Source organism: Arachis ipaensis, chromosome B9 (genome assembly GCF_059453495.1).
Source record: "Arachis ipaensis isolate K30076 ecotype BB chromosome B9, ASM5945349v1, whole genome shotgun sequence".
In the NCBI taxonomy this organism is placed as follows: domain Eukaryota; kingdom Viridiplantae; phylum Streptophyta; class Magnoliopsida; order Fabales; family Fabaceae; genus Arachis; species Arachis ipaensis.
The window spans coordinates 87,295,758-87,318,260 of record NC_142444.1 but is presented as its reverse complement, the minus strand read 5'-3'; the positions used below and the strand labels follow the sequence as shown (position 1 = coordinate 87,318,260).

The 22,503-nt window shown below is 36.2% G+C and overlaps 1 protein-coding gene and 1 non-coding gene across 2 annotated transcripts; one reads left to right on the top strand and one right to left on the bottom strand.

The window, feature by feature from the left end:
• The first annotated feature begins 3,138 nt into the window (after window positions 1–3,138).
• On the top strand, window positions 3,139–3,242 carry LOC148545343 (small nucleolar RNA R71). The gene has a single exon (XR_015901939.1). It is a non-coding gene; the product is annotated as a small nucleolar RNA R71 (small nucleolar RNA).
• Window positions 3,243–9,607: 6,365 nt separating this feature from the next.
• Window positions 9,608–10,639, bottom strand: LOC107615574 (uncharacterized; the record flags this gene model as incomplete). The annotated part of the gene is made up of 3 exons (XM_088499055.1): window positions 9,608–9,795; window positions 10,277–10,397; window positions 10,505–10,639. Coding segments are annotated over 3 exons (444 nt in total), but the record flags the coding sequence as incomplete, so codon positions are not given.
• Window positions 10,640–22,503: the final 11,864 nt, after the last annotated feature.

Here is a 22,503-nt window from a genome sequence, read left to right as displayed (position 1 = left end):
CTTGAAATCCCAGCTCATAAATGATTTCCTTATCAACCATCCACCCATATTGCAATGCATGATGCAAGCTTCTAAATCTCCTTTCATCATATGGGTGTTCTTCCATGGGTTCCTTTCCCTTCTTTTAGAACCCGAAGACGCCATGAATGATAGTTAATATGTGAAGGTGGTAAGGTTGTGGAAACTTTTGGTTGTTTAGGGTTTTATGGCAATGAAGAGAGTTTGTAATCGGATAGAGGGTGTCTTGTACCAAAAGGAAGAGTGGTGAAGGGTGTGTGATGACAATGAAGGGTGGTACAGACAAGGGTCGTTTATATAGAGAAGTTATGAGAGAATGGAGGGTGTAGATTGATGAAGTGGTCACTTGATGGATGGTTGGGGTTATGCATGGCTAGAGGACAAGGATCATCACTTTATGATGGGGATTGCTCGGTCTTCTAGGGGTGCCATTTTTTCAATGTTGCATGGCAACATTTTCCGATGTATTCCCTTTTTAGAACAAGTGTGTAGCCCCTCCTTTTGTGGGGTCCGAACCTTCTTTGTTTGGTTGTCCAATCTATCCCTTTTAATGCTCCTTTTCTTTTCCTATAAAGACAAACTAAGAAAAGTAAGAAAAGATATTAAAATGACCATATGAATTTTACGGCTAATATTAATAAAAGGGAAGAAAGGATTTGATTTTTTTATTTATGAATTCCAACTAACTAACTAACTATTGGTGGGTCCTTATATGCATCTTGGTGGCACCATGGGGTGACACCAAACTTAGTTTGAAGCAATGTGATGAAAAGTTTTGTTCAAAGCTCCCAAGACTAGCATGCATCTTGGTTTGCTTTGAACACCAAACTTGTTCTTCACTATATACTACATGATAAAGATTTCACCAAGTGTTTGTCAAGTTTGGGTTGAAATTCATAAACATTGATTTATTCATTATTTTAAAAACATATAAAACATGGGTTGCCTCCCATGAAGCGCTTCTTTAGCGTCACTAGCTTGACGTTTTTCCTTCATCAGGGTGGTTGGTAGTGCTTAAAGTCCTCCCCTCTTGCTGTGGACTTAAATCCATTGGTTGGATCAATGATCTCCACATGTTCCAGGGAAAGAACTCTGTTGATAGTGAAGACCTTGGGTAACTGAGATGGTACAGTGGGGAGATTAGGGGGAATATCTGGGAAGTAAGCTGAGACAACTCTATCCCCTGGAGAGAAATCTTCCGTAGGGATTTTCTTGTTCCTCCACCTCCTTGGTACCTTCTTCTTTGTTTCTTTTGATGTTTCCTTCCCCTTGGTGACCTATTTTTCTAAAGGAGTTGTGGTGCTGTCTTCACCTGCCTCTAGAGGTTTAGGTTCCTCCAACTTTTCCTTGAGCTGTGGCAATTGCTGTTTTCCTTGTTTATCTATTAAGGGGATCTCAGAATGAACTGGCTGTGCTTCAGTGCTTGTTTCCTCCTTCAGTGTCTCATTATCATTTGTGCTTAGTTCCTTGTCCTCTTGATCTGTTTCTTGTGAGAGTTTGAAAACATTGAAGCTGAGTCGTTCATCATGGATTCCCAATATTAGCTCCCCTTTCTCTACATCGATAAGTGCTCTGGCCGTAGCTAGGAATGGTCTTCCCAATATGATTGGATGAGTGTGACTCTCTTCCATGTCCAGGATGACAAAGTCTGTTGGGAGAAAATATTTCCCAACTTTTAGCAACACATTTTCCACCACTCCTATTGCTTGCTTTTGAGTTTTGTCAGCCAGTCTGATGATTACATCCGTGGGTATTATCTCATTGATCTGCAGCCTCTTTGCATGGGATAAGGGTAGTAAGTTGATGCTGACCCCTAAATCACATAGTGCTCTATCGAACATAGTTTCACCTATGGCACAAGGGATGTGAAAACTCCCTGGATCTCTTCTTTTTGTAGGCAACTCAGGTTGAATAAGGGCACTACATTCCTTGTTCATCACTATAGTCTGGCCTCCTTTGAGTGAGCTTTCCCTGGGAAGAAGTTCCTTCATATACTTGATGAATGCAGGCATTTGTTGAATTGCCTTGATGAATGGTATGTTCACATGCAGAGATGCAAACAAGTCTAGGAACCTTGAGTATATTCTTTTTCCCATAGCACCATTGAGCAGTTGAGGGAAGGGTGCATAGAGCTTCAGCAGCTCTTGTTGTGAGATTTCTGGTTCTTGGCGATCTCTATCCTCCTCCTTTGTTGAGTTGTCTTCAGGTTGTTTGCAAAGTTTTCCTTGCTTGTCTTCAGTCTCTTGATCACTCGCAGTGACCATTTTGCAATCTTCCCATCTTACTTTCTTTGCTTCTCCTTTGGGGTTTTTCTCCGTGTCACTTGGGAAGCTATCAGTAGGTTTGGGAATCTTCTCAGCTAAATATCCCACCTGAAATTCCAGCTTCCTGATGGTCTCTCCCTGGTTCTTAATATTGGCTCGCACCTCCTCTTTGAACACCTTATTTTCTTGAATCTCTTGGCATATTCCTTCAAGTAGGGCTTCAATCTTAGAGAGCTTGTCATCAATTGATGAGTGATTCAGAGCAGATGTGCTGTTTTGGTTTTGATAGGCATGTGGAGAAGTGTTGTTGTGGGGGTGTTGAGATGTCCTCTGTGTGAATTGCTAGTGAGCTGCATTGTTGTTGGAGTTATAACGTCTCTGATCTTGGTTTTGATCTTGCTCATTTCCCCACCAAAAGTTTGGGTGGTTTCTCCATCCAGGGTTATAGGTCTTGGAGTATGGATCATAGTTTTTCCTTGGTGAATTCCCAATGTAGTTGGCTTGCTCCTGACTCCCCTCTGCTTCTTCATTCCCTCCTTCTTGGGTTGTTGACGAAGTGGAGATTGCTGCTACTTGGTTCTTCTCCATCTTCTTGGTGAGGTCAGCCAGCTGCTGGGTAATGAGCTTGTTTTGGGCCAACAGAGCATCTACATTGTTTAGCTCCATTACTCCTCTTGTGTTCCCTCTTTCGGAAGCATAGAAGTAGTCGTTCTCTGCTACTGTTTCAATAACATCTATGGCTTCCTCAATAGTCTTCTTCTTGTTCAAAGATCCTCTGGATGAATGGTCTACGGCCTTCTTTGACTCATAAGAGAGTCCTTCATAGAAAATGTGCAGCTGCACCCATTCGTTGAACATGTCAGGTGGACACCTCTTTGTTAAGTCCTTGAACCTCTCCCATGCTTCATATAAAGTCTCACCATCTTGTTGCCTGAAAATTTGAACCTCAGCTCTCAGCCTATTGATTCATTGAGGAGGGTAAAATCTTGCTAAAAATTTGTTTACCACGTCTTCCCAAGTTGTCAAGCTTTCCCTTGGGAAGGATTCCAGCCACTTGGCTGCTTTGTCCCTAAGTGAGAATGGAAATAGGAGCAGTCTATAGGCGTCAGGGTGAACACCATTAGATTTCACTGTGTCACATATTCTCAGGAAGGTGGTCAAATGTTGATTGGGGTCTTCTTGAACACCTCCTCCAAACGAGCAGTTGTTCTGAACAAGGGTGATGAGCTGTGGTTTAAGTTCAAAGTTGTTGGCATGGATTGTTGGCTTTTGGATGCTACTTCCACAATTGCCTGGGTTTGGATTGATGTAAGAGCCCAAAACTCTTCTATCCTCCCCAGCATGATTTGCTCTACCTCCTCCCCCATGGTTGTGATCCTCTTCTTCATGATGGTTTTCCATGTTGTCTTCCATGTTTGTTTCAAATAATTCCTCTTCTTCCTCAGCACCAACCACTTTCTTTCCTCTTGCCTCCCTCCTTAATCTAAGGAAGGTCCTCTCAGGTTCAGAATCGAAGGAAGTTGAAGCCCCGCTTCTTCTCCCTGTCATACAACCATCAAGTGCAAGCAAGAAAAGATAGGTGCAGAAAGTATTTATGTCAGAATTACTGTTAGTTGTGGGTGATGCAATATATCAAACAGTTAGTGGGTTAGCAAACAGAATTGAAAATAACAAAGTAAAACAAAAGAGTAGAGGCGGAAGGGAAGAAGTTTAACGAAAACAAAAAGTAAATCACTCAAACAGTAAATGAAATTCACAAAAATAAAAATGCTCAATCTAGTGATCTTCCAATTTAATCATTGTTGATGCACAATCAATCCCCGGCAACGGCGCCATAAACTTGATGCACGAAAAACTTGTCTCGCAACAAATCTCCTTTCGGCAAGTGTACCGAATTTGTCGTCAAGTAAAAACTCACAATAGAGTGAGGTCGAATCCCACAGGGATTGATTGATCAAGCAACTTTAATTAGAAGAATGTTCTAGTTGAGCGAATCTAGAATTTGGGTTGAGAGTTGCAGAAAATAAAATGGCGGGAATGTAAATAACAGAAAAGTAAATGCTAGAATTAAAGGACTGGAAGTAAATGACTGAAAATAAATTGCAGAATTGTAAATGGGAATGGGGAATTTGCTCATAAAAGTAAATGGCAGAAATTAAAGAGAATGGGTAAGATCAGAGATGGGGAGTTCATTGGGCTTAAGAGATGTTGCAATTCTTCGGATCAAGTTCATTTTCATCACTTCTTCAATCAATGCACTCAATGATCTCCTTGGCAATCTTAAGTGATTGAATTACAATTTCTTGCAATTCAATCTCTCAAATCTTGATTAATAGCCAATTCCTTGGTCAATTGCTCATGAGAAGAGATGAAGTATGGTCACTGATTATACCACATGTATTTCCCAAATCAAGTATTCAGAGGGTTATAGTCACATACCCATCCAAACCCAATTTGGTCCAGCATGAGAAAGCATTTCTAGCTTGATCTCTTCATTCCTCTTTCAAGGTTCAAAAGAGATCCAAGTTTGAATAGCTTCTCTTCCAAGATAACTACTCAATAGGATGAAGATCGAAAGATTTCAAGTAAAATCAAGAGAAAAGATACAAGAAGAAAAATGAAAATTAGTATTGATCCATCAAATTACAACAGAGCTCCCTAACCCAATGAAAGGGGTTTAGTTGTTCATAGCTCTTGAAAATGAAAATAAAGATGGAGAATACATCATAGAACTAGAAATTGCAGAGAAAGTAAAATACAGAGAGTAATTCTCTTTTTCCAACTTTCAGAACTCTCTTTAACAATTCAAAGCTACTCCTATATATACTACTCTTCTCAGCTTCCAGTTTTCTCTTCAAGTCTAGGGCCTTTGGATCTTGAGTTTGAAGCAGTTCTTTTCTTCATTTGGTCTTGGCTTTACTTGCAGAGAGAAAGTGCTAAGTGGGAAGAGACGTTAGCTCAGGGCGTTAGGGGTGTTAATATTTAGTGAAAGTATAAGTTCGAGAATGTTAGTGACACTTAACATTTTCACTAACGTTCCAATGTACCCCTTTGCCTCACGTTAGAGCGCATGTTAACTAGGTTAACGTGGTTTCTAACGTGGCCTTGCCAAACTTCGAGAACGTTAGTGACACTCAACATTGTCACTAACGTTCCAGTGTGCCCCTATTTGCTTCACGTTAAAGCCCACGTTAACTAGGTTAACATGGCTTCTAACGTGGCCTTGCCAAACTTCGAGAACGTTAGTGACACTCAACATTGTCACTAACGTTCCAATGTGCCCCTAGATCTCATGTTAGAGTCCACGTTAACTAGGTTAACGTGGCTTCTAACGTGGCCATTCTTAGCCATCCCAACGTTAATGACAATGTTGAGTGTTACTAACGTTGGCTCATCATTCATTCCTCATCGTTAGCTTCCACGTTAACTAAGTTAACATGGAAGTTAACGTGGCTCCTTGGGGGGTTGTGTGGTTGCTTCCAACGTTAGTGACAATGTTGAGTGTCACTAACGTTGTCGACAACTCTTACTTCTCACGTTAGCTCCCACGTTAACCAAGTTAACGTGGGAGTTAACGTGGTGTGTTGCATCCGTAGGCCAACGTTAGTGACAATGTTGAATGTCACTAACGTTGGCTTCTCTTCCCCCTTTAACGTTAGAGGCCACGTTAACTAGGTTAACGTGGGCTCTAACGTGGCCACTCATGAGTGTTTGCCAACGTTAGTGACAATGTTAAGTGTCACTAATGTTGGCTCAACTTCCCTTCTCCACGTTAGAGTGCACGTTAACTTAGTTAACGTGACTCTTAACGTGGGCAATGATGGCTTTGAGAGTGTTATTGGCAATCACTTTTCTCATTAACCTTGCAAGTTACCTCTCTTTCCTTGCTTCCTTTGGTCCTAAAATCAAGCAACAGAGTGCATCAAAGTTCTAGTCCAAGTCATGGGTAATGCAGCATACAATTTGTCGCTAAATTCATGCAAAATCCTCATGAAATAATGTAAAATGCACAATGTATGCTTGAATCAAGGTGTAGGTGAATATCTACCCAAAACTAGCTTATTTCCTAAAGAAATGCATGAAACTACCCTAAAAACAGTAAAGAAAAGGTCAGTGAAACTGGCCAAGATGCCCTGGCATCACTAGGATCTGGAAGCTTTGATGCACCACTATTTTGTAGTATATTTTATGCTGAATTGAGTGGTTTTTATCCATTATTCTCACACTTATGAATATAAATTGCATGTTTTATACTTTCCATCCTAATTTTGTGCTATGATTGAAAGCATGCTTCTTTAGCCTTAAATTCGCTAATTTTAATCTTCTCTTATTTCTATTCGATGCCGTGATACGTCTGTTAAGTGTTTCCCGGGTTTATAGGGCAGGAATGGCTTAGAGAATGGAAAAGAAGCATGCAAAAGTGGAAGAAACACAAGAAATTGAAGTTTTGAGAACCTGGTAGCGACGCGCACTCGTGGATGATGCGTACGCGTGACCAGTGCAGAAGGCAAGCGTCGTGTACAAGTTTATGAAGCGTACGCGTGACCAGGGATTTTTTCAGTGATGCGTATGTGTGGCTGACGCGTATATGTGACGACCATCACGTGCTGCAATTTACAGAAAATGCTAGGGGCGATTTCTGTGCTTCCTTAGACCCAGTTTCTGGCCCGAAAATACTGATTAGAGGCTGCAGAGTGGAGCAGGAAGGGGGAATGAATCATTCACACTTTCATACACATTAGTTAGGTTTTAGATGTAGTTTTTTAGAGAGAGAGGCTCTCTCCTCTCTCTAGGTTTTAGGGTTTTTAGCTTTATTTCTTCTCCAATTCAGATTTCCGTGTTACTTTATTTTAGTTTCTATTCTACATTCTATTATTCTAGCATCTTAGTTTATCTTCTTTTGTTGATTTATTTATTTTCTAATTTAGTTTATGAACTCTTGATGTTAGATTCAATTTCTATATTAATGCAATTTATGTTTTTCATGGTTATTGTTACTCTCTTTAATTGTTAGTCATTGATGCTTGCAATTGGTTATTTAGATTTAATATTCCTTGTTACTTTTCTATGCCTTTATTTTATGCCTTCCAAGTGTTTGATAAAATGCTTGGTTGGATTTTAAATTAGATTTTTACGTTCTTAACTTGGATTGATCAATTGGAGACTCTTGAATTGTCAAAGTCTATTGTTGGTTGGTGATTGAAAGTTGATAGTTGGCTTGAGCTTCACTAACTCTAATCTTTGATTAGGACTTGTGAACTCAAATTGAATTGCTCACTTGACTTACCTTCAATTGTTAGAGGTTAACTAAGTGAGAGCAAAAGGCAATTACTATCACAAGTGACTATGATAATGGGGATAGAAATTCCAATTATCAATCCTTGCTAGGACTTTTCTAAATTGTTAGTTTACTTCCTTGTCATTTACATTCCTTGTTCAACATTTAAAAACCCCAAAAATACTTTCCCATAACCAATAGTAACTTACTTCCCTGCAATTTCCTGAGAGACGACCCGAGGTTTAAATACTTCGGTTTATTTTTATTGAGTTTGTATTGTGACAAACAATTTAAACATTGATTGAGGTTTAATTGTCGGTTTAGAACTATACTTGCAATGCGATAATTTTTGTGAAAAACTTTACCGAAAATTTTCCTCCTTCAACTACTTATTCGGATATGTAACACTAAACTACATTCGTTGCGCGTGACCTCTATGAGGTCGGGTAGGAGTAGTTGAGGCCATCTTTTTGGGGTGGACGTTTATTTTTTGGACTTGACTTTATTTTAGTCTGAGATATGAACAATATTTATATGAAATTATATCATTTTAGTTCATTTTACATATTTAATCTATACATTTTTATAATTTAAAATATTATATATTTATGTTTTGTATATTTATTTATATTTTTATATATTATTTTATTATAATTTAATTATTTCAATTAAATTATAATTGAATCTATTAAACTGGTAACTCTCTAAACTAATAAATTAATAACTAAAACAATTCGAATTCGATTTTTAAAACCATAACTTTTACGGGTGAGTGTTGGATGTTTTGGCTATTATCGCTAATTCCATGCCGTGAGTTTGAGGAATAAATTAGTGACTTTAGGATAAGCTAAGAGACTTCTACTCGAAGATTGATTAAAGATATTACATTTAAAATATATTAAAGTTATAAAAATTAAATATTATTCTTTTAGTTAAATTACATTACTAGTTTATCTTTTTTCTTTCATACATTAATTTAGGAATCAGAGAAAAACTAGTAACGTTACATTAATTTGCTAAAGTAAATATTAATTTTTAAAGTATACACTTATTTAAAAAAAAAAAACTTTACATACAAAAAATATTCTCTTATTTGTACGCTAGATCAGAATGCATTGTATTTCTAGACTTTAAATATAAAAGTTTGCATATAGGTAGTAATAATTTGTTTTATATTTAAAATTTAATTGAAAAGAGTTCTATAGTATTAAATATAATAAGTTTATATTAAAAGAAATTTTTAAAAATATTAATTATATTAAAAATATATAAAAACTTTTAAAAAATCAGTAAAAATAGAAACGAATTTAGAAATTTTTATTTGGAAGGCTTAATTTTAGACAAAATTTCAATTATTATTTTATAGGTTTAATTACTCTGTTGGTCCCTATAGTTTCGCGAAATTTTCAATTAGGTCCCTATACTTTTTTTCCTTTTAATTGGGTCCCTATACATTATTTTTTTTTCAATTTAGTCCCTCTTAACGTTAAACGTTAAAAAAATGTTAGTAAATTGTGAAATTACTTGTATACCCTTAGGGACCAAATTGAGAAGAAAAAAAATATAAGGACCTAATTGAAAATCCGGTAAAACTATAAATATTCAATAAAAGATATTTCTATAATCCTTATTCATTGATTCTACAACATGAAAGATATTCCTATAATTTCTTTTATTTTGTCACTATCATTCTTTTGCTTATTTATATATAAATTGTATCAAAAATATCTTTTTTTTATTTTTAAAATACCTTATCTTAAAGAACATAAAAAAAAGAATAGATAAAATAAAATAGAAATAATAATAATAAATATATATAAAATTCAATTTCATCCTTTAATTATTCATTATGATAATGTAATATGACATTTGGCTCAATATAAAAGAAAGGGAATAAAGCTCCAAGGCCATCTCTAGCCATGTATGGTATAGGCTTGACAATTATATGATCTAGCTCTGACATCAACATATTTTTTTAGTACTAGAACATGAAAATTCAACCGAGTCTAGCATATAATAAAAGCCTTAGTTCAAACAGAATTCATATTTAGATATTATTCGACCAGTTAGCAGCACTTCCAACCCTTGACATGCCAGTTGATTCCTTCTTAGCCTCATCCACTTTGAAAGTTGCACCACACACCTGACCAAAACTGTCAACTCTTGGGATAGACTTCAGCTCATTAAATGGATGCTCAAAATTGCTCAAACCTCCGGATGTTGTAAAGAAGAATCCTAAACAAGCAGCACTACAAGTTATTTTTTGTCGCATGATGTATAATTTGGAATAATAAGAAAACCTTGAAATGGGAAAGATATTGCAAAGTAAACCATAAAAAACAAAGGCAGGTGAGGAAAAAGAAAATATCTATGTACCTACATTTTCCATTCCTGGGTTAACAACTCTTAATTCCTTTCTTTCCCGAGTAAGGATATTGATATAGCATTCTAGACTTCCTAAACATCCTTCTAAATGCTAAATGAAATAAGAAGTATATCATTTCAATGTTCTGAAAACTTTAAAAGCCAATAGGTTCTTCTATCATTTAGTTAAGATGCTTAAAAGGAACCATTAGGAGGATAAATAATTTCTCTTCTTCCCCTTAATTCACTTTTCGCGAGCATATCTTTAAAACGTGAATTCTCACAAAAAATACTCAGCACAGCAGGCACAAAACAGTCACCAATTTTTCACATAAAATCATTTTAATATTACCTTTAAAAAATGGTGCAGAAGATGTCCCACAGCTCTTAGTTACAACCTCTTTGTCATCTGCAAGAACAAGATTTTCATCAGCATCAGCTCCCCAAAAGAAGGGAACACACCCATCAGCATCCTGAAAAAGAGTAGGAAGATGCATTGTACCCCAAGGTATAGTCATATAGAAGCAAATTACCGGCAAATAAATATGAAAGCAAAATAAATAGACCAAGGATTACTCACTGCAGCAATAAACGCGGTTTTAGAACCATTGTCAAACGGAATAAACACAAATTTGCCTTGGAAATCTCTCACGACTTGAACAGCAGGATAGGAACCACGATCTCTCAGAGTCCTGTATGCCTCTATGACAATGATAAATTAAACTCATAATCAATTAATTATAGATAAAATACATAATCAGAACTCATAATCAATTCAACTCTCTGAAAGGCATTTAATCAAACACCTTATCTCCAATCTCACCTCTTTTCTTATTTCTAACATAATCAATTAATTACAGATAAAAATTACAGAGTCCTAATAAAGCAGCATCATCCCAGCAACAACAAACAACAATCAACAATCAACAATCAACAATAAACAAAATTCATCATCAGTAAAAAATTAATTTATATGTCAATTCATCAATTAACAAAATTTCTGTACATAAATATTCATATAGTAAATCCTAAATTACTATATCAAAACAATTCAGAAATCAATTCAAAAATAGGTACTCAACCAAAGCCATTTTTTTGAAAATTAAAATTAGCATGAACATGTTACATCAAGTTTTAGAAGCTGGAAAAAAAATTTAAATGTTATATGTTACCTATTTTGTGACAGATCGAGTACAGGAAGATCGAGGAGAGACGCGACGCGGGGACGAGAGGCCAGATTTTTAAGGTAATTTGCACGTTCACAACTACAGATTATGTCAGAGGCAGAGCAAAGCTTGAAATCAATACCTTTCTAAGTTTATCAATCTCCCAAACAGAAGCATAAGACTAGAGATAGGACTTCAAATCAATGGCTAGCCACAATTTTGTTCAATGGTTATCTAAAGGTTTAGGACCTTACCACCTAAGAATGCAAAATTCTTAGGCTTCAGTTGCCACTTCTTGTGTATAAACACATTCTTCCAAGCACCAAAAACGTCAAGAAAATAAATTTATATAGCAGAAATTAATCGAACTATTAGCCCTTCTAAGCAGCTATGTTACATGCAATTAAAGCTACAAAGCTTTGATTCATAATTAGGTAAAAGAGAGAAGAAAACTTACCCCATTCATGGCATTCTGCTCATTATCGGTCAAACCCAAGAACTGAGAAAAATTGAAAAAAAAAAAACAACACAATACGAATAGAACACCCCTAAAACATTCAGCTTCTCTTTATTCCCAATCTCAGTCAATCAATTCTTCCTAAAAAATAAAGAGATTAAAATGGGACACCAAGATGAAGAAGAAAGGTTGAAAAATCATCATATCTAGAATATCATTAACTATGTTGATCAATTAACTGGCTACACAAAAGATAAGAAAATATAACAAACACCACAAGTAAAGAGCAATCACAGCTAATTCTTAAATACTTGATATTAGTCCTTCACTGAGTGATGGCAAACAAATGAGGGAGGTGCAGATATTATTGAAATATTTTTGGTAATCCAATTTTACATTGAAAATCGAAGCCTCCAAGTTCGAATTGTTTTCCCCCAATTCTGAAACCAAACAATGTGAAAAAATCGAACAAGGAGGTGGAAGAAGAAGTTGTAAATACAGAAATGGGGAATGAAAATCAATGTCTCTCACCGTAAACTTACACTTAAGGAACAATCAATTCCTTCTAGAACTACCGCAACCGAAGAAAATAAACAAGCGAGTTTTTGATTTCCTGCAGAAGAAAAAAACGTAAGGAAGGAGAGAAAAAGAGATGAATCAGAGAAGCTATAGCCAGTAGATAGAAACGAACATCAAAATTGGATTCACCGCTGCAAGGTTGCAATGAGGAGAATCAAACGCCCAGATCCAGCTCTGATTAACTTTGTTTAGTTTTTCACCTAAATCTGGTTCCCTTGTCGCATGAGATGGAGAATGCTTTCCGATTTCAGTTCCTAGGCTCTGCATAAATGCGAATCTATGTCTAAAATCCAAATAATGGCGACATTTCAGAGCTTCTGTCTCCGACTATGGCTGTAAAATCCAGTCGGCCACGATCATCCCTATAATGAAAAAGACACAGAAGACAAAGAAGAAGAGGGAAGGGTAGAGAAGGAGCTGGTTGTTCTGGTTTCTTTTCTGATAGAACAAAAATGGTGAGAACGAAGGTGAGAGGGAGAAGCTGGAGTAGAGGAGGGAGACGGAAAGGTGGAGGAAGAGTAAAGGTTAATTTTGTCTTTCTCAAAATAAAAAGGGAGACATAATTTATGAATTTAAAAAAACTGAGAGAATATTCAATTTAAGAATGGAATATTCTGTTAAATCAAACGGTTTTGTTACGGTAGGGATTTAATTGAAAAAAAAAATTTTGTGCAGGGACCCAATTAAAAGGAAAAAAAGTATAGGGACCTAATTGAAAATTTCGCGAAACTATAGGGACCAACAGAGTAATTAAACCTATTTTATATTATTTACTATACAAAAACAATTTACACATGATAAATAGCTATTAAATTAAAAAAAAAAGATTTATCATTGATGATAATGCTAGAACTTGAGAAAAAGAGTAGAATCAAGTTAGTTTCAAAAGCTAAGTTCTTTTAGTTGTTTTCGTAGAAGTTGAGTTTACAAGAGATTATTTTTTTGTTACTAAAACCAGAACAAAACAGAATAGAAAAGGAGAGAATCACACAAACATATACTCTGATTCAGTTTCTATTCCGAGATTTATCTGAAATGGATAGATTTGGACTTGAATGTGAGGTTCTGGCTTTTTTTTACTGAGATGTTCCTTTGTCTCCCTCAACAAGCAGTTGTAGTAAATTCCAGATAATTAGTAAATAATTAGCTAATAAATTAATTATTAATCAACGAAATTAAGAAATTAATTTTTATAGTTTAATGAAGTAAAAATCATTAAAATATGAATTTTGACACTAATTTTAAAGATTTTGGCATAAAATCAAACGAACGAGTCAAACCGATCGAACTAGACCCAAACCGGACCCAAAGCCCACCCTATAAACTAAGCAACGAGCCTTTTTTCTTCATTTCACTCCCGGGATGCTGAAGAAGAGAGATTCATGTTACAAATCCTAACCCTCCCTTCTAATTCATGTTAGTGGTCACGCGTTTTTCTCGGAATTCTCTATAAAATCCATTGAACAATTTGATAAAAAAAATCACATTTTCTCACATTTTGTTGAGTTGGTTTTAGGAATTGTGTTAATTAATGTTGTTGATGGGGGTTGATGAATGTGAGTATTGATGATGAAAGATTAAGCATTGGTTGAGTAATATGTGTGTGTGTGTGTGTGTGTGTGTGTGTGTGTGTGTGTGTGTGTGTGTTGAATAATGAATGAATTGAGAGATGGAAATGATTTTGATATTGGAATTGGATTGGCTTATTGGATATGATTTGAAAAGAGTTTGAAAGGTGGTTTGGTTTGGACCCGAGAAGGGTAGCAAAGTCCGAATTTTAAAAGAGATGCTGCCAAATTTTTTATAAAAATTGGAGATTTGGTTTGAAGTATTATTTAGACAAGTATGGATAAAAGAATTATATTATTTGACATCGATTTATAAAGAAAAGAAACGCATTATGTTTTGAAACTCAATTTATTAAGAAAAGTATTATGTTGGAGTTTCAATTTATTAAGAAAAGTATTATATTTTGAGTTTTATTTAGTTAAGAAAAGAATTATACTATTTTGAATTCGATTTATCAAGGAAAAGTTTATGTTTCAAGTTTGATTTCTTTGAGAAGAGAATTATGTTTTGAGTGTGAATTATTGATGAATGGAATAGGAGGTGTGATGATGATAATTGTTGAGTGAATTGAATGATGATAAAGATGAATTTGATATGGAAATGTTTCGTGGGGATTGTGGTTATTTACCTCCCACAAGTTTTTAAATGAATATGTTTTGTGGAGATTGTGGTTATTTACCGCCCACATGTGTGCTATTTTCCAGTTGAAAGCGTCTGTAGGGATCGAGGTGGTTTACCATCTGCAGATGGTGGGGATCGAGATGGTTTCCCGCTCACCATGTGAGAATCGTGGTACTATACCACTCACCAGTTTTCAAGAGGACAATGTCCGGGTTAGCTACCGGACATGTCGGGTTGGCTTTATAACTGACAGATGAGACTCATCAACCATACTGCAGGCATACATCATATGCATATGTGTGTTTTGTTTGATTGTGCATTCATTGGGCTTGCCTATGTGATTATTATCCTTACCTGTTATATTTGCTACTTGTTGTATCTGTATCCTACTCGTGTTTACTTTGTTTGTATTGCTTGTTTAGGTTAGGACCATGCTTTAGTTAGTTTCTAGAGAGAGAAGCTCTGTCTTCTCTCCATAATTAAGGTTTTTAGGTTAATTTCATCTTAGATCTAGGGTTTAATTCTTGTTTTGATTTACATTTCCCTTCAATTTCTTGTTGCTACATCTTTGCTCTTCTAGTTCTCTTGTTAATTTTCTTTTTATATCACTTTTATGTTTATAAGCACTCTTGCTACTTTGATTTACTTTTAGGGCAATTTATGTTTTATGTTCCTTTATTGTTTAATTGAGTTGTTATTATTGTTTCCTTGCAATTGGTAGTTGTAGATTTATTATTCTTGCACTTTTATGATGCTTTCCTTTTATGTCTTCCAAGTGTTTGACAAAATACTTGGTTGGATATTAGAGTTGCTTTTTGAGCATTCTTGGATTGGAAAGAGAAAATAGGCAATCTTGATTCATTACTCTAATCTCTTGCTAATTCAATTAGTAAGTTGATTAGTTAATATTGTTTCCATTGACTCTAATCTCTTGCTAATTCAATTAGTAAGTTGATTAGGACTTATGGATTGAGATTAACTAGTCTTATTTGACTTTCTCTCATGTGAAGATAACATTGTACTTTCTTCCAATGTTGGAGATGACTAAATAGGATTAGCTCTTGATAATTATAGTGTTATGATTAGTGACTAGGATAAAAAGTCTATATTCTCAATCCTTGCCATGAATGTCTCTCTTTATTACTTGCTTTCTTTAGTTGTTTGCTTTATTTTCTTGTCATTTACTTTCTTGCCCTTTCATCAACCCAACCCCCCATGAATCTCATAACCAATAATTGAGCACTCCATTGCAATTCCTAGGGAGAACAACCCCAGACTAACACTCTCAGTTATTGTTATTGGGTTGACCTTGTGACAACCAAAATTAAACTTTAATTGAGCATTACTTGTCGGTTTAGAACTATACTTGCAATGAAGTTATTTCCTCTTTTACCGAGAAGAAATTCTAAGCCGATGCTAAAAAAGTTTTTCTGAATCAATTGGGGTGCCCTATAGATAAATTTCTTGGAAAATTTCATTATTTTAGCTAAGCTTATTGTATTTATATGCAAAATAAGAAAATGCACCTAAGAATCCTAAAAAACCTAAAAATGAGATGCAAAAGTATTAGGATTAGAAATTTGTCACCCAAAAATGGCCGATTGGTAGGACGACCTCCCCGCACTTAAAAGTTTGCACCGTCCTTGTGATGACGGAAAATCGATTCCACACAAACTCACGGGCAAGTGTACTGGGTCACATCAAGAAGTAATAACTCACAAGAGTGAGGTCGATCCCATAGGGATTGATGGATCAAGCAACTTTAGTAAGGTGATTAGTTTAGTTAAGCTAACAGTGGTGAATTGGGTGAAATTGAATCAGCGAAAAGTAAATTGCAATGAATTTAAAGTGCAGAATGTAAATCAGCAGAAGCTTAAAGAGCAAGAAAAGTAAATTGCAGCAAATGTAAAAGGAATTTGGTGCTGAAAAATTAAATGAAGCAGTAAATCAGAACTCAGAACAATTGCAGAATATTTAAAGTGCATGAAAAGTAAATTCAGCTCACATCAAACTCAAATGTAAAATTTCAAAAAGTAAATTTACAGAAGAGAATTATCAGAAACTGAAATTACATAAGCTAAATTAAATTCAATACTAAAATGTAAAAGTGCAGAAAATTAAAAGTGTTTCAAGAGAGCCTTCTATTCTACTCCTCTCCTACTCCTACTACTGCCTACTACTACTGCAGCCTACTCCAGCACCCTTAAACTAACCTATTGCCCTCCTCAATGAAATGAAACTGATCCCTTTATATAGATTTGTCAAAATTACAAATTGAAATGAAATTCAAAATAAATTACAGTTAAATAAAAATGCTATTCTAACTGTTTCTTGTGCCTTTGAGTGATATCAATGGGCTCTACTTGCTTTGGAGCTTCAATGGGCTTTGAATCAGATTAATTGAGAGAAAGTTGCACTTCCAGGGGAACGGAGCATTCATTAAGTGACCGGAACACTTTTACACACACGCGTACGTGTCCTCTACGCGTGCGCGTCCTTTTTGCGTTTCGGACCTTTTCACGCGTACGCGTCCTTCACGCTTACGCGTGCTTTGACAATCTGACACATCGACACGTACGCGTCACCCACGCGTACGCATCCCTTGCAACGTTTTCTAAACGACTGTAGCGTTCTTCAATTGAGCGCTCCCCACGCGTACGCATCCCCTACGCGTACACGTGGCCCTTCGAACTTGCCACTTCACGCTGCCGCTCAGCCCACGCTTGCGCGTCCTTCTTCAGGTAAGTCACACCCACGCGTACGCATCATGCACGCGTACACGTCGATGTCTATACTTCCATTCCAATTTTAGTTTTGCTCGAAAATGCTGGCTTATTGAACGTAGCGCTCTCTTTAAAAACGAGTGCCGACCACTTCTACGCGTACGCGTGGATCTTCAAAATTTCTTGCTCAATGCGTGCGCGTCTTGTACGCGTGCGCGTCACTAGAGAGCAGCGTTCTCGTGCCAAGAGCGCTTTTTCCTTGTTTAAATCATGGACCACGCTTTTAAAAGCGTGGCCTAAGGCTCCAAAGCATGCCTAAACTCCAAAATGTGCCCCAAAATTCTCTTTTCTCCTTTTTAGCTTATTTTGTGTTTTTTTGTTTCTTTTTCTTCGTTTTTCCTACAAAGTTTATAAAATCAAAAGATCAAAGAAATATACCATTTAAGCACAAAAGCATTCAATATTTAAGCACTAATCATCAATTTCTTGTATGAAAAAGCATAGAAAAACATGACATGATGACATGTCATCACAACACCAAACTTAAACCTTGCTTGTCCCCAAGCAAGAAAAGAATCATGCAATAAAGATTGACAATCCAAGGTAAGAAGAATAGCAACTCAATGTTCATGGTTGGCTAGTTTTCTATGCACTCTACAATCACAAAAAAAATGTAAATGATTGATGCTTCTATCTAGCTCATTTTATGAAATCTTTTTCTTATATTTCTTCCTTGAAACAAGCTTTTGATTTTCTTATTAGCTTCTCCTTTTGGGTGTTTTGCCCCATGTGTTGATAACAACGCTACGATTCTAAATGCTTTATTTTCAAGTATTACCACTTGATACATAAGCACCACAAGCATTTAATTAGAGGACTTCATTAAGCTCATTTGTTTCTTTTCTTGAGTCTCTAATCATTGATGCTCAGAGCCTTGAGCTTTGAGGGAGTGCTTTTGCACTTGAGCCTAGCCTTGACTCTAAGTGTTTTGTTTTCAAGCTTTTTGCCTGATACATAAACACCACAAGTACTTAACAACTGAATTGTCATTGGTACTCAGAGCCTTCAGCTTTCTCATTCTTTCCCTTTTCTTTCTTGCCTCATTTGTAATTGTTTCTTCAAGGTTTTCATGATTTCAAAAATTTCATAAAATGTCCTAGATTAAAACATCAATTAAATAAAATCTAATGTAATTGAGCAACAATTAACCATACTAGCCTTCCAATACTCATAAGCTCATGCCAAGTTCTTCTTTAATGACCTTGCTTGTTTATGATCATGATGCTTTATTGCTTTTGAACTCACAAAATTCAAGATGGTAGTCATAATGTCACAGCAAGATGTTACAATTTAGCAATCAAACTATGCTTATTTACAACACACATGCATACAGAGAAGATAAAGACAATCATGCAATGTACAGTGCTGGAAATAAGTAGGAGGGAAAAGGAACGTTACTACCTTGTAGTTCATCTTCACTGTTGTTGTCCTTTCCTCCCATTCTTCCCCTCCCCATACCAACTTAGAGTGTTTGCTTATCCTTAAGCAACAATTGGTACAGTGGTGATGGGGTTATGATGGATCATGAGTATCTTACACAATGAAATTTTAGTAGTACATGTGTTTAATCAAGCAAAATGAAAAATAACAATGAAGGCACATGAAACAGAGACATTGTGATTGCAAAAATAAGAGGGTGTGCCTAATACATTGCATAAAATATAAGTGGCACACCAAACTTAATGTGACACTTTCACTTGGAATTGATGCAAGTATCCAGTATAAATTGGAAACAAATTTTGTTGCATAGCAACACCAAACATAAAATGCAACCATATGTCAAATACAATCACCAAGCATATGTTAAATACAATCACGAAGCATATGTTAAATAAGTGGCACACCAACCATTTTGTTATATGTTAAATACAATCACCAACCATAGAATCTGTCATGAATAAGGATTTCTTGGTGAGGTATTAACAAAAACAGTTAAGGAGCAAAATAAATAAAAGCATTAAAAACAAAGAAATGACTAAAACAAAGAGAATAATAAAAAATGTGAAACCAAAAGAAAGATAACACTGTAAAGGCATTATGATTATGCAGACGAGTGATGTTGCTGGATTTTTTGCATAGAAAATTAAGTGGCACACCAAACTTAGAAACTTAGTGTGACACTTTCAATTTAGAATTGATGCAATCATCCAGAAAGATTGAAAACAGATTATTGCAGGACAACACCAAACTTAGAATGTAATCATATGCCAAATTATTGAAAATAAACAAAGCAAGGAAAGAAAATAAACAAAGCAGAGAAATAAAATGTTACCTAAGGTTGGGTTGCCTCCCAACAAGCACTCCTTTAATGTCATTAGCTTGACATGTTGTTCTTCACTTTCTTCCTCTTCTTCCAGTTTGTTAAGAGGAATGACCTCAAGGGGGGAGAAGATTTAGCTATTGTCCCCTGTTTTGGTCTCTCCTCAGCAAGCTTCCTTTCGTTATTTGCTGGATTGAACTTGCTTGCTGGATCAGGGGTAGGATTGTTTGCAGTTGACCTTTTCTTGAATGTTGTCCTTGGTATCTTGGTCACAATCCTCTTCTCGGTGTTCTTGTTAGTTGCCTTCACTTTTTGGATATCAATACTTGGTGGTTGTGTGATTGTTGGAGTGTTTTCTTCCTCAAAAGCTTCTTACATCGGTGGTTAAATGAGCCCTTCTTCTATGCAAATTTCTGCCTCACTTGAGTATGGACTTCCTTGATTGTCTTCCTCACTTTCTTGTTCTTCCACTTCCTCTTTTACACTCAACATTTGATTTAATAGCACTTTCATGAAGGAGGTTTGTTGTTCTTCCTAAGATTTCTTTATCTCCTCTTCATATCTTTCAATCACAGATTCAAGTGTTGAGAGTTTTTGTTTCAGGAAAGTTTATGGGGGTTATGAGTTTTTATGTTCTCTTGTCATCTCAAGTGGCTTCTGTAGATGTGCAGTTTCAGGTTCAAATACCTCCACCACCTCATTCTTCATTGAAATTTTTCTTGACACAGGTACCTCTTCTTCTTGTTCTTCCACTTCCTCACCCACAAATTGGTCTTCATCCTCAATGTTTGATAGTTCTAAGTTTCTCTTTATTTGCTCTAAGTGCCCATCCATCTTCTTGAAGAGGATTTCTTGCCTTTTCCAGGATGGTTCTTGTCTTTCCAATAATTCTCTGGACTTTTGAAGGAGATCCTCTGGTAGCTCAAGAGATGAAGGTTGAGCGTAATTTTGTGGACATGGATGTGTTGTGGTGAAGTTGTTTTGAGGGGTATGGAATGAATTTTTATGAATTGTGGAATGAATTTCGTGGTTGGTGAAATGAGTTGTATGGATCTTGGAGGAAACTTTGTGTTGAGGCATAATCAAGTGATGAAGAATTTTCAAATGAGAAACTGGGAGGTGAGGGTGGACAATTTTGCATAAATGAATTAAAGGTCTGCTCAAGCGATGATGGCTCTTGATAAGTGGAGTATGAACTGTCAAATGCTCTCTGTTTTTTATCCTCCCACCCACAACTTGAATAATTGTTGGATTCATTATATTATGGGTCATTTTGTGGTTCTGGGGAGCAATCCTGCATGAAAGTATTGAAAGCATAATTGAGTGATGATGTCTCTTGATGAATAGAATATGTATCATTGAAATTCCCTTCCCGGCCATAATTTAAGTAAGTATCATAACAATATGGGTTACTTTGTGGCTCTGGGAGGTAGCTCATTTCACTTGATTGCTCATACTCTTTCATTCCTTGTTGATACTCCCATCCACTATTAGCACAATGACATGAATCATTTTGTAGTGTTGGGTAGTATCCCATGGAATTGTCTTGCTTATCTTGTGGCTCTGAAGCATATCTCCATTGATTGGATTGCTCAGAATATGTGATTTCTTGTGATATTCCCATCCACCATTAGGATAATGACATGAATCATATTGTGATGGTGGGCAATATCACATGAAATTTGTGTGATCAAAAGATTAGTTGAACTCCATTTGAATTTTGTAAAACACAATCACCAACGAAAATTGAAATTCATGTCACAGATGAGAATTTCTTAGTGAGGCAATAACTCAAACACCTTAGTATCTGGTGCACGAAATTGTGATCATCAATAATGGAACCAAAGACTTAGAGCTCTCAAACGTGAATCACACTTTGTCACAATTCCGTACAACTAACCAGCAAGTGCACTGGGTCGTCAAAGTAATACCTTACGTGAGTAAGGGTCGATCCCACGGAGACTGTCGGCTTGAAGCAAGCTATGGTCATCTTGTAAATATCAGTCAGGCAGATTCAAATGGTTATGGAGAATTGATAATTAAAAGATGGATAAAATATAAAATAGAATATAGATAGAGATACTTATGTAATTCATTGGTAGGAATTTCAGATAAGCGTATGAAGATGCTTTGTTCCTCTTGAACCTCTGCTTTCCTATTTCCTTCATCCAATCATTCATACTCCCTTCCATGGCAAGGTTTATGTTGGGCATCACCGTTGTCAATGGCTACTTCCCGTCCTCTCAGTGAAAATGTTCCAAATGCGCTATCATCGCACGGCTAATCATCTGTCGGTTCTCGATCATGTTGGAATAGGATCCATTGATCCTTTTGCGTCTGTCACACGCCCAACACTCGCGAGTTTGAAGCTCGTCACAGTCATCCCTTCCCAGATCCTACTCAGAATACCACAGACAAGGTTTAGACTTTTCAGATCTCAGGAATGGCCACCAATTGATTCTAGCCTATACCATGAAGGTTCCAATCTTAGATTAGAAACCCAAGAGATACGCATTCAAGCCATTGCTAGTAGAACAGAGGTGGTTGTCAAGCACATGTTTATAGGTGAGAATGATGATGAGTGTCACGGATCATCACATTCATCAAGTTGAAGAACGAATGAATATCGTAGAGAAGAAGCAGGCGTGAATTGAATAGAAGAACAACAGTAATTGTATTAATTCATGAAGAACAGCAGAGCTCCACACCTTAATCTATGGTGTGTAGAAACTCCACCGTTGAGAATACATAAGAACAAAAGGTCCAGGCATGGCCATGAGGCCAGCCCCCAAACGTGAAAAGGTCTATGAAAGTATCTGTAAAGTATGAAAATATAATAGCAAAAGGTCCTATTTATAGAAAACTAGTAGCCTAGATTACAGAAATAGGTAATTAATGCAGAAATCTTCTTCCGGGCTCACTTGGTCTGTGCTTGGGCTGAGCATTGAAGCTTACATGTGTAGAGAATTTTCTTGGAGTTAAACGCCAGCTTTTGTGCCAGTTTGGGCGTTTAACTCCAGCTTTTATGCCAGTTCTGGCGTTTTGACGCCAGAATTTCTATGCTGATTTAGAACGCCGATTTGGGTCATCAAATCTTGAGAAAAGTATGGACTATTATATATTGCTGGAAAGCCCAGGATGTCT